At 46.5% G+C, this 13,001-nt stretch overlaps 1 protein-coding gene across 1 annotated transcript; it reads left to right on the top strand.

The window, feature by feature from the left end:
- Positions 1–547: 547 nt before the first annotated feature.
- Positions 548–10,447, top strand: LOC149363048 (techylectin-5A-like). The gene is made up of 5 exons (XM_089569872.1): positions 548–722; positions 1,960–2,102; positions 4,915–5,020; positions 9,707–9,874; positions 10,072–10,447. Exons 1-5 carry the CDS (start codon positions 548–550, stop codon positions 10,347–10,349), a joined length of 870 nt encoding a protein of 289 aa, XP_089425998.1. The 3' UTR covers positions 10,350–10,447.
- Positions 10,448–13,001: the final 2,554 nt, after the last annotated feature.

The following is a 13,001-nucleotide window of genomic DNA, read 5'->3' as shown; positions in this document are numbered from 1 at the left end:
TCACAGCATTCTTTCCAAGCTGGCGGCGAGAAGAGTCGTATTTTCGCGGCTGAATTCACGTGTTATGACCAGCAGTAGTCAAGCCAAGTAAGGAACCTCGTCTTCCCGACATTCCTGGGCCTCTCCATGGTGGATGAAGTGTAACGCCGCCAGCTTTCCCTCTTATTATATCTAAAAAATTCTATGGAAACTCGCGTCATTAGAAAGCTTTGAAAGGAACCCTTTCTAATAGTATACACCGATTATTCAAAGCATTATTTTTTATATATTATTCAGGGTGACGTGCTTTCGCGAATAACTTTCGGACGTCCTTGAGCTTAATGTGAAATGCTAAAATTCTAGAGGCCTGTGTACTGTGCGACGTCAGTGCACCTGAAAGAACCCCAGGTGGTCTAAATTTCTGGAGCTCCTCACTGCGACGTCCCTCATAGCCTGAGTCACTTTGGGACGTAAACCTTCATAAAATAAACTAAACCTGAATTTAAATCAAGCACACGGAATTAAGTCTTCGCGCCTGTTCCGATTCTTTGTTCGTTACAGTTTCGAGATGGCCGCCGGGCATCTCCGCCAGAGACTGACCATGCTGGTTGGCGTCTTCCTGCTTTACGCTATTGCCATGGCAACAGTCTCAGCCGCGCTTGCAGTGACGGACGTCCGCCCCTCCATCGAGCAGGCCGAGCAGCGGGCACGCGAGCTGACCGAGATACTGGCCAACCTCAAGAGTAACCTGATTGATCCTTTCACCGTCGATGACGCTAAGTAGCGCGCCAGGAGCGCACACTTTGAGCGCAACGCGCTGGCGTTAACTGCACATCGCGGCGCCGAAACGTTTCTCTTCCGCTAGTATGAATCGCTCGCTTGTAACCTGCCTCTCACTGTGGCCTTGCCCTGAATAAAACCATGACCAGTCCTGCACTCAAACTATGTTGTATGGATATTCCTTTGTATGGAGCTTGCTCGTCTCTGAGGGAGTTTTAGAGCCTGAGCGAGAGTTTAAGAATCTTTTAAGCGTCACGTCAAACACATGTGGTCAAGTGCAAGATGTACCTCTCTGCCAAATGTCGAGAGGTCTTTGCAGCACATAAATGGGTCGGGACGCTGACTCGTTCTCTCCTTCACCTGCGGTTTCCGCTCGCCGGATTCTGAGTAACTTGTTCACCTGAGAGACTTGACGCGTTTAGTTTGTGGGCCTTTGTGATGTTGCGGGGAATGAAAATTGGGGCAGCTAAGTGAATAGAATAAAATGACACTATTGGCTAGGGCATAGGGGCACTGCCTGGCGCCAGTGCTCATGCGCTGGACAATTGTTCTGCGCATGCGCATTGCAGCCCCGCTATTCCCTATTCTCCTGAGATAGAGTTCCCCTTATTCTAAAGCTCGCTTGTGCATTAGCCATGAAAGGGGCGGCCGGTATCGAGACGGCTACTGCCTCGTAGCAGATGAAAGCAATAAGAAACGCGCAATGCGGTGACGTCGTCAATGCTGGGTGGCGCGCCGTTGCGAGCTCGTCTGGAGACGCAAGTCGAAGGGGAAAACGAGAAGGTAAATACTGAGAGAGTTGCAACTTTGTTATTACATGTCATTTTTAAGCAGTCGTTCCCCGAAGCGTTCTTGTGCGCTTTTACAGTTCTAAGGCATTCGCTTAAGCACACGATAAAGTTTTCAAGTGCAGTGAAGAACTTCATGCATATGCAGCAAATCAACGAAACGGCAAAGTAGAAAATCGGAATAAGAAGCGTTTACACGTATGTTGTCGTTTCTTCCTAATATATTCTTAATTTCTGCCGCATTAAGACTGTAAGGTTGCGTTGCTGTGTGAACGCATTTTTTTTTATTGCATCATCGCTTACTTGAGAGCCATTCGTATTCCTTAGAGGTCGACAGCCGGCGATCCGCTCGCGCAGCGCTAAATTCAGTGTTCTCAACTGCTAGTAATGCTTTTCCGCACTCGCTTCGCAGCCACCATTCTGCCCCGTCACTGCACTGATCTGCTTGGCGCCGGCCAGCGGGCCAGCGGAGTTTACACCGTGTTCCACAAGGCTGCTGGTCCGTCCGGACAGAGCGTCTACTGCGACATGGACACTGACGGCGGTGGCTGGACGGTGAGCAAACCATTACGCTGGACCTAACTCGGTTGTACCTTGGTACTCCAACTTACCCATCTGAGTCCTCTTCGCAATTTGTGGGTTTAGGCCACCCCGACCGTAGCCAGTTGTGAGCGGTTGCGATTTTTTTTTTTCGAGAAATGCGCACTCCAGACCTACTGAAGAAATGGTGTTCTGGAGTTCTGTATCTGGAAAACTATCCCTTCAGGATAGTTTGTCAGATAGAGAGCTCATGGTGGCCAGTACCCTGCACGAGATTCGCCCCGTATAGATAATGGAGAGGGCTTCATCATCAGCCTGACTACGCCCACTGCAGGGCAAAGGCCTTCCCCATATCTCTCCAATTAGTCCTGTCCAGCGCCATCCGCGGCAACCCTATCCTCGCAGAATTCTTAATCTCATCTGCCCACCTAATTTTCTGCCGCTCCCTGCTACGCTTGCCTTCTCTTGGATTCCAGTGCGTTACCCATAACGACAATCCGTTTTGTTGCCTTCTCATTACATGCCCGGCCCAAGCCCATTTCTTTCTTTTGATTTCAACTAGGATATCATTAACCCGCGTTTGTTCCCTCACCCACTCCGCCCTCTTCCGATCTCTTAACGTTACACCTATCATTTTTCTTTCCATAGCTCGCTGCGTTGTCCTTAACTTAAGCTGAACCCTCTTTGTTAGCCTCCACGTTTTCTGCCCCATAGGTGAGTACCGGTAAGATAAAGCTGTCGTATACTTTTCTCTTGAGGAATATGGGGAAACTGCCATTCGTGATCTGAGAGAACCTGCCATATGTGCTCCATTCCATTCTTAATCTTCCAGTTGTTGCACTCCTGTGATTCGGATGTGCGGTCACTATCTGCCCCAAGCAAACGTATTCCGTTATCACTTTCAACGCCTCACTATGTCTGAGGTGGTCCTGATTCCATTAGCGACTACCTTAGTCAATACCTTGTACACAACGGGCAGTAATAAGCTAGCTGATCGGTCTCTTATTTTTCAAGTTCTTTACGTCCCCGTTCTTATGGAATAAGATTATGTTAGCGTTCTTCCAAACTTCCGGTACGCTCGAGGTCGGAAGGCACTGCGTATGCATTGAGATGGTTCAGGTGCCAAAAAAAGCGTGACAGGACAGTTGTGGCGTTATGCTGCGGAACTACTGCGACCACGGGTTTAATCATCGCCCATGATGGCTGCATTTCGATTTGCGGTGGTGGTGGTTGTTTATAAAAAAATATTAACAAAAAAGGAAGGAACATGAATGATGTTAACCGGTCCTGGAATGTGTCGCTTGTTTCTTGGGGAAATGCACAAACGCACGTGTACTGAGTGTTCGATGCCGGTATGAGAACCCCACGCTTTTTAATTAAATTGACCTGTAGCCTTCCACTACGGCGTGCCTCATAGCTCGAGAGTAGTTTCGGTGCGTACAAATTTGTTCACTTCTCAATTTATTTTTCTTTGGAGGGCCTGAGTAACACTTATTTCGATCCTGAATGAAATCGATTAGGACAGTAGCATACCTAAGGGTAAGGATGTGTGTCGCAGTGTACAGAAAAGCTAATCTTTACGTAAGTCTTATAGGCTAAGCCGCTTTTAAGAGTTGATTTACGATGACTGTAAAAATAACATGTTCGCTCATACCTGCCACAGAAGACCTTGCGAATTTCCACGAATATGAATAAGATTCATATCTGCTCGAAAACTGTTCTTCCGGCGTTGTGTTTGTGCTAGGAACAAAATAATAAGCTAACAGTGTATAGATGTTCATGGTCCACTGTTCGCCATTAACAAGATTTTCCCGGATGAGTGGTTTTATTTCATCATTTAATTTCATTGTTTATTGAGTTCTTGCTCTTGTCGATATCAGTTCCTTTTGTGCATGAGGAGGGATGAAATTCTCTAACCGGTACACGTTACTTTCTGTTAGGCTTCTTCTAGACTTGAACTCGTTATAACAAAGTTGGGCCCAGCGATTGCTTCGTTGTAGGCGTAGCTTCGTTATAGTCGAGCTTCCAAGGAAAATAGTCATTCCTTCGTTATATTCATTATTTAATTATAAACAGCTTCGTTATAACGAGGTTCGTCTCTATATACCGTGCACTCACACAGTGAAACGCGTTTGTCACAACTTATGCTAATCGGAACAAAATGTTTATGCTCGTATCACATGAAAAATTGTATGCAATTTCTAATGTTTACCAGTGTCCAGTAACAATATTGATTCCCGCCACACCGCAAAATATTACATCCCCAGAGAAGGATGTTCATGGTTACTGTGGTCCGAAGTATAATAACTGTTTACAATGACAATTACAAGTTTTTATTGTATACACACTTGTGACAAGTGGCACTCTTGCTTCTTTGCTGTCCTCATTCGCAAATGACCGCAGCTTCTATCCTGTGATAGGTGGTCACGTTAAGTGACATTAACGTAAGTGACAATTACCTTGAAATAGCATTTATCAGAGAAGGGGAGAAAAAATTTACACAAAAAATGATCCTGTAACCTAAGTGACCTAAAAAGTGCATTACAAAGGTTGCACAGAGTCAGAGAGGACTACGAATTTCCAGACAGTAATTTCTTGAGGTCTTTTGTAGTTCGTCATCAGAGTGCGACTGGCGCGCGAGACGCGGTAATAGGCAGTTACGAAGGGTTGAAGTCACCTCAGAAACTGCAACAAGTATTTTGCGTTCTTCGCAGGGACGACCAGGTGGTATGTCTGGCAACTATAGCATCACGTAGTGTGATAGCAATTTCAGCGTTCGAAATGTGATTCAAACAGGCAAACCGATATGGCTTCTTCATGAACGCAGGTCCTACAGAGGCGAGGCCAGTTCGGCAATAGAGTGTACCACTTCTACCGTAACTGGACCGAGTACGCCCGTGGCTTCGGAGACCCTGCTGAGGAATACTGGATTGGTAAGAGGGTTGGCCTGCAAAAAAATATTATTGAAATTGAAGGTCATGGCTTTTGGCGCAAACTGGAAGAACGGGACCGGCATATTCCTTACAGAAATTAATGTTTATCTTTTGTTGCCCTTTCGTTGACTTGCCTCAACCCGCGCAATAAATTTGAAACGAAACTATAGAGACATTGCAAAGTTGTTGGAAAGTGTTACTCCGATCTGTTGACTGCCTGTTGATAGATATTGTGTTAACTGCACATAAAATTAAAGAAACGTATGTGTGCACTCCTATTACGCCAAAAGGTACACAGCCGATGCAATTCGCGGGGTGCATCTGCTTCAAATTCAAGAGCAGGCAATGTGTGTTGGCACTCCATTTCTATAACATCACGCTATCATTGCGTTGTATGTGTGTGCATACATTTCAAACTCGTGTGCACCACTTTTCAATGCTCTGAAATTCGAGAGTTCTGTATAGATATATACCAGGTGTGCAAGCTAAATGTAGCCAAGCTTTTAAATATGACGATGAGTCCCCGCCCAATGAAAACAGCTGAGGGTTGTTCATAGTCTCGTGGCATAATCTGCAGTGTTTTTTTCGTGCTTCAAAGTTAATTACTTAGCATAGTTAGCAAGAGTTTTAATTATTGACTTGAGGAGCAAAGTACAAGTCGATAAGTTGTAGATCGTCTCGAGAAACTGCTAGCAGAGCTGTTTCTATTCAAGTATGATTTACTTAGATTTATTTATTGGCCTTTAAAGAAAGCTATCACATGACCAGCTGCTATAATCGGATACAACTTAAGTCTGCAGTGAAGCTCCACCCACATTCAGCGCCCGCGCACAGAATTTCTCCACGACGAAAGAGTAGTCCGCTGCTAAGCGTTTCTTGTTACCTAAACAGGAAGCTTATCCCAAGAAAAAATTATGAGTTCTAGAATTTTTATACGTGGATTGTTTGATACAGTCAAACATTAAAACGCTGATTTCGTTTACTGTTGCAATTGGCCAGCGGAGTAATACAAGACGCCGCGGCCCAGTGTTAGCAACTGCTGTTTTTGTACGTTGTATTTTACTATAGCTCACATCTCTGCCCTAGTGTGCATGCAAAGTCTCATCGGAGAGAACAATTCAGAAAAAAAAAACAGATTTTGGTTCCTAAGACGCATCTTGGGGCGTTGAAGTGGCGCCGTTGTCATATGAAAGCTTTTGTTTTATTGTGCAAGCTATGTTTTAAGGCCGGTAAAAAACTACTTAACGTAAACGGTAACTTGGTGCTAATTCATTACCTTTGAAGAAAGAAAAATACTGGAGACAAGGCCATGTGGCTCTTTTTTGAAATCTTGGTTACATTTAGCTGAGAAACCTGGTGTGTATATATATATATATATATATATATATATATATATATATATATATACATATATATGATGCCAAATTGAGAAACGCTTCTTTTAACAAGCGTTTCTCAATTTCGCATCTTATTTAAACTAGCAACCAAGTACGTCTATATTATATATATATATATATATATATATATACGTACAGTATTACGACAAACGCGACTGTTCTTTTTTCGGGAATGGTATTCCCTTCGTCAGGGCAGGCCTGCCCTGACGAAGGGAATACCATTCCCGAAACTGTTGGCAAAATAAACGTTAAAAGAACAGTCGCGCTCGTCGTAATACTGTACCTAAACTAGTAAACTGGGCCATTGGAACCCCTACTGAATACTATATATATATATATAATGTTATTTCAATTACCATTGTGGCTATTTATTTATTCTGTCTCCTGTACAACTAATTAAGTTCACACGCGATGTTGTGTCAGTTGAAGACCGCGATTTCTTCCTCAATGCCAAAACTAAAGCCAAGAGTAAGAGCCGCTTTCTTATGAGCGCACATAAGAATCCTCGAGTGTAGGCCATTGTAACATCCACACTTCTTTCTCAGGCGAAAGGGAAAGCTTGAGCGACTTAACAGAGTGCTAACAGGCGCTACATTCTTACTAAGCATAACGTGCATGGTAAGACTGTGGTTACGCTAAGCATATATAGATTAGGCATGATTTACTTTAGCAAGGCTTAGGTACATTGGTTGCCATAAGGCACAATTAAAAGTTAGTTGAACAGATAGTAGTCCACAATTGATGCGGCGACCAATCTTTAATAATAATTTTGTCACACTACCTTAGTCATGGTTATCAGCGCGTCGCGAGTTTTTGTACAGATGTAGTTCCTATAAGGTGTTGACATTACGTCGTCAGAGAGGCAGTGCACTTTTTTGGAGGGGCTATAAGCATATAGTCGGCAGAGGCACAACCAAAGCGACAGTAGGAAGGTAACGAAGAAAGAGGTAACGGCACAGATAGCGGCCCACCAACTTTTTTGGAGACTACAGGGCTCCTTAGTAGCGATGTCATCCCGAACGAATTTCTCCTAAATACGCAGCAAAGCAGGAGATAAGGTGCAATATTTAGCATTTGCCGGTTTTTTCCCGACTCGCATTCGCTTGACCACTTTTCTCGATTTGATTGTCTAGCAGCTTCGCTCCTCTCCGTCGCTTGCTGTCTGGGACCGTATTCTGTAGCGATTCATTTAGTTTTATTTTAGTTTGGTCCTTTGCCTTTGGCCGATGCTCTCGGTTACGCAGGTCGTGGAAATTGACGTCACGCTTGTCATGGCACAAACACAAACGTGATGCCACTTACTTCCGTAAACGCGTCCCACGCTTATGTCTCATTGACGGACCGGCGCTGACTCCAACGAATGACATAGCGCGAGGACACTTTTCGACCCACCTGATGAGCTTTCCCGGCGCTACTTGCGTCTCGTCACAGAAAGTGTGTGGTAGTAGTTATGCGAAGAATGGGCGAGCATTGTGTGTGTGACCTTTCCGTTTGCTGCATGTGACCTCTACTCCTTTAGACAGGCGTGGTTGGCGTGAGCCTGTAAAGCAAGTAGAAAACTGGCTGGGAGTGAGTTCGGGAGAACATGGGAGAGCTCTCATTCATGATGCCCTCGGCTAAAGCCAAGGTGCTCAGGGTTCAGATGATGGTGCTGTAACTCAGCCCTTGCCGCAGGTGGGACTGCATTTGACCTGCGGGGAGTCGCAGGGAGGAGTTGTGTCTTCCTGTAACCCTACGGGGTGCCCCAGTGACATTGGAGGCGTCACCTGGTGGTACACTGGTAGTCTCACCGATGGTAGGCTTGGCTGAATTTTGTCAGCCATCGGCTACTAACCGGAAGGTTGAATAACTGGGCTGGTCTAAGGCTCGTCCCGGAGCTGGGAGGGTTCAGGCCCCCTTTTGAGGCCGGTTAACGCTCGGAGAGGTCGCGTGCTTCTGCAGCTGACCGGGGTGTCGCACTGGCGATCAAGACCGTATAGGAGTTAGGCTGGGCGACGTTGAGCTTTCTTATAATCCAGTCAACTAAAGGCCATGCCGGTGACTCCTTAGGAAGGGGTTGATGGGGACCAACATGAGCCAAACTCTGGTGAGAACTGGTGCTCCCTAAGTGAAGTTCGGCTACTTGTGGCTGCCGTTGCAGTCCAGAGATGAGCCGCTTCGGCTTAACCACAAGCAGGACACTGCAGAGAAATACCTGCTGACTAAAGCCATCAAGAGTTTGGTGTCCCTGTGTAACCGGAACCCCTAGATCAGTCAGGAGCGCTGCTTGGGTCTGTCCTCACTTCCCTTACGGGAAGCCAGGGCCGCCCCTGGGAAACGTTGCGGCGTACGGGCGCCTCATTAGACTAAGAGGTTGAAGACAGAGCGAAAGCAGAACTGGTGCTTGCCCCATTTGTGCATCCGTTAGTAGTACCGCTGCGAGACCAGAGGGGTGAGGGATGAAGCCCACACTCGCACTTCTTCTACGCAGGCGTGAACAACCAGGGAAGCCATCAAACCAAAATGCGTAATAGAGAGAATGGGGCTCTCGGTTGAAGCGCGTTACGAAAGAGTTACCTGAAATCGAGAACGCTGCGCCTTCTGGCAGGGGTGAGCATACAGAAGAGCGCTATAGGGGTTTATGTCCCTGCCTATCCGAAGGTCGTGAGTTGAGCCCACACATCACCAACGAGGTGGCAGTAGCAGACCAGCCTGCCACGTTCAGTCTCGATGATTAGCTGACTTACATAGAAGAGCACTCTCTGGCATGGTGGTCCGCTCCCCTAACTCACTTTTGGGGCAAAACTTTCTGGCAGGCGATTTACTTCTTATAGATGCGAGATTACGAGCACCTTACAACCTTCTCACAGTGGCAAGGCGCTTCTATTAACTCGAACCGGACCGGGCGTGCTTCCACATCTTATGTTGCGTTAGTCGCGACTGTCGTCACAGCAAAATGAAATCATAATGAAATCAATCGCTAAAAAATACTGCCTCAGCAAATATTGGAACTACTAATTCTTTTTGTAAAGTCGAAGCACTATTACACCATCTGAGAATGGCGACTTTGCTGCACCAAACATGGATTGCGCCAACATGAACAAGAAGTTACTAGAACAATGCTCTATACCTTGGAAAAGCTTCCTGGTGCTATTAGTTCTAAAAAAGAAATCGCCCTGCCCCTACCCCCATTGATTCAACCACACTCTACTGGCGGAAATACAAACTTTTCTAAATAAACCAGTCAAGAGTACGATACGCTTGTCATTAAAGCTGGGATAATTTTTACCTTTGCCACTCCCCTTTGCAGGCAACGATGCCATTAACGCGCTTACGTCTGGCGGCCAGCCAATGACCCTGCGAGTGGTGCTCAGCAACAGCACTGATGACGCTGCTTCGCTAGACTACGAGACCATCCAGGTCGCTCCGGAGAAGGACCTCTACAGGATACAGCTGGGCAGGTTCCTCGGGCCAGAAGGTAAGTGAGGAAGTGGTGCCTAAAACTCGTAGCCATTACTCACACCATTAATCAGGGTGTGCACGCTAAATTTGAGAGTCTGTCAGTGCTAAATAACTCCGGGCTCTCTTCACCTCTGAACAGTTTTTTGGAGAAAGTGTCCTGCCTTTTCCTTGCTTCCTTGACGTTATTTCCTTTCCCCTTGCGTTCTCTTCCAGGCTGGGACTCTATGGCCACTTCGAACGGCCAGAACTTCTCCACGCACGACCGCGATAACGACATGTGGCCCCAGAACTGTGCATCCACATTCCGCGGCGCCTGGTGGTACAACCAGTGCCACTCGGCCAACTTGAACGGCCTCAACCTGAACGGCCCGCACGAGAGTTTCGCCGACGGCATCGAGTGGAGCCTGCGTGGGTCCACGAACGCGCTTCACTACTACTCCTTCCCCAACGTGCGCATGATGATCCGACCGGCAAGCTTGGCGCGCACCTAACCTGAAGAGATTCGCTTAAGTTCAAATAGAACAGCCACAGATCTCCGCTGTCTTGCATTACACAAAGCTTTTGTGGCTCCTTTTCACACTACACATATTTACATCCCTTGCTGAGACGTACTACATAGAAGACACTCCTACTTACAGACTGTGGTGATAGTTCGCCTGAGGTGGGTGGACGCACTCAGATGCGTGCGAATTCTCGTGTGCTTGCAGCTGTGTGGAAACGGTCTGAGGGAACATTTAGTGAAGAGATGTGGTACGTAGGGGTGCAAAGTAAACTAAACACAAAGGTGACTGCGCATGCGCAAGCCTTACAACAACCGCCCGGCGAACAGTTCACAAGGCTTCCGGCTGCATGTGCAAGCATGCTTATCGGAAGACTCCGTTTTTGACATTTGATATCTCCTCTGCAATAAGTACACGGACGGAAATTTAAAGCAAGTTAAACAGGAATGTGATTCGGATAACAGTAGTTGTGTCTGCAATGATCTCCAAGAAAGCTCGTTTGACGCATAATTGGCAGGCACGGACACATTGACATATTGAGCCAGCTGTCTCAGTCACGCCGACAATCGGAGTATACCGTGCGTCGTCACAGCTCTTCGCTACCAAGTTGCACTTTTAGCGAAAGCTTACTTTTTAGTGAAATTGTAGAAGAGAGAAAATGAAAAAAAAAGAAAAAAAAAAACTCGACCGTTTCCACACCCTTCAGCTGCGAAAGATTGGCATTCAGTTCTGAAAGTAAGCTCAGCCGCAATGAAGGATCTCAATTCATGCTCATGATTATTTAGTTGAAACGCTTTTTTCTGTTTTCTAATAATTGTTTATACATACATTTTAGGTTTTTCCCACGTTCATCTTACTTTTACGTCATTTTCTTTTTTTCCCTATTTCCGTTCGCGTGCATGTTTTTTTGAACCTTGATGGTGAACCACGCTAGTTTTCTTTCCTGTTCCTTAATAAACAATAAAAAAGTTGACTCCGGATTTATATCCTGGGCCTTTTGTTGAATTATTCGCGAATCCTCTTGTGTTAGTAAATAGGTCGTGGCTAAAGGTAGTTCTTGATGGCTGGAAAGAGACATTCCGATAGCAGTCTCAGCAAACGCGGTGCATCTCAAACTGCTCGAAACAAGCGAATGATGAAATCGTTGGTGAGGGAAAAGCAACAAAAGGATGCTGGCCTGTGAATTCAGTCCACGTGCAAAGCCAAGAATTGCAGTCGTCCACTGTCTGTCCGCCGGGCGCAAGCCAGTCATGCAAACAGCATAAAAAAAAAATGTAGTGAGCTGAGTTGCTGTACGAAAAAGCTGCTTCTTTAAAGAAATCATTAAACAAAAAGACATATTTACAAAACCTTTAAAAAAAGCAGTACTAAATGCAAACACTGGTCTTGAGAGTCTAAACATCGGAAATAGGCTTTTGTGATAACCTTTCCGAAAGCAGGGAAGCCGCAGACGGACCTTGGCAACCTCCGGCCCATATCCCTTACGCCAACGCTTTGCAAGCTAGCAGACAAAATGTTAGCCACTCTGCTGTTGTCTTGGATTGAGCACCACGGTTTTTGCCACCCCACCCAAATTTCCGTTCTTCCCTGGGCTGTGAGGACGGTTTGGCTGCATTCGCATCATCAGTCTTGTCATCAACCCGCAGCCACGGTGTACTTTCCATTCTTGCAATGGACGTCCAAAATGTGTATAACATCAGACATGCTGCCACCCTGGACTCGGCTGACATGCTGCATCTACCGTTTCAGGCCCGCAGCTGTGTAAATTTCCTCATTGAAGACAGGACATTCACAGTACGTGTCAGCGGCGACGCCATGAAATCATTGTTGCCGCTTTGCAGTGTTCCCCAGGGATCGGTATTCTTACCAACATTATTCAACACGGCTTTTATCCTCGTGGCACGGGGCTTACGCGATGTCCCTGACGTTAAGTTCCTAGCGTACATTGAACACATCACCGCGTGGAGTATTTATTCGCTGCGACCTGCAGACACAAGCGGCTTCTTCGCAATAAGCCTTAGATATCACTGTCAACTACCCTTCATCAGTCGGTCTTCAGCATTCTGTACGCAAAACTGCGTACACCTTATTCACCAACCGCTGGAGCCGCCGTAAGCTGGCTGCGACGCGGGACCCAATTTCAAAAACGCTCGGCAATCAGAATTCTGGGTTTGACGATCCATTAGTAGGGCACGGGGACTACTTGGCTGGATCAGGCTAAAGAATAGGTGACTCAGACATTCGGGCTGATCGGAAGTGCTACTCCCAGAACTGGTGGAGCCTGCTCACGTGTCGCATGGCATTTTCTGAAGGAGGTTGTGCACCCGCGCCGAATTTTTGAAGCTGTGTTACCATTTACCCAGAGCTGAAATGGATCGTCTCGAAGCCGTAAATGGAGAGGCTGGGATGCCATCACTTGTCATCCCCGTATCACCGCCATCGTGGGTTTACAGGAGCATGCACAGATCAACTGAACAGACGAGTGAATGGATCAGCGACGTATGCCTCGTAGGCTAAAAGCCAACCTTTCGCACACAGCACGCGCACTCATAGCCTAGGCTTCCTCGTAATTCTTACTACCACAACAACCTCGGATTCTTCTCCTCCCTGTAATTTTGAACAGGTGAGCGACACAAACCGATA

The sequence above is a fragment of the Amblyomma mixtum genome, chromosome 2 (genome assembly GCF_055824585.1).
Source record: "Amblyomma mixtum isolate Tamu chromosome 2, ASM5582458v1, whole genome shotgun sequence".
Taxonomy (NCBI): Eukaryota; Metazoa; Arthropoda; class Arachnida; order Ixodida; family Ixodidae; genus Amblyomma; species Amblyomma mixtum.
The sequence above is the reverse complement of the archived record's forward strand: the minus strand, read 5'-3'. Positions and strand labels throughout refer to the sequence as shown.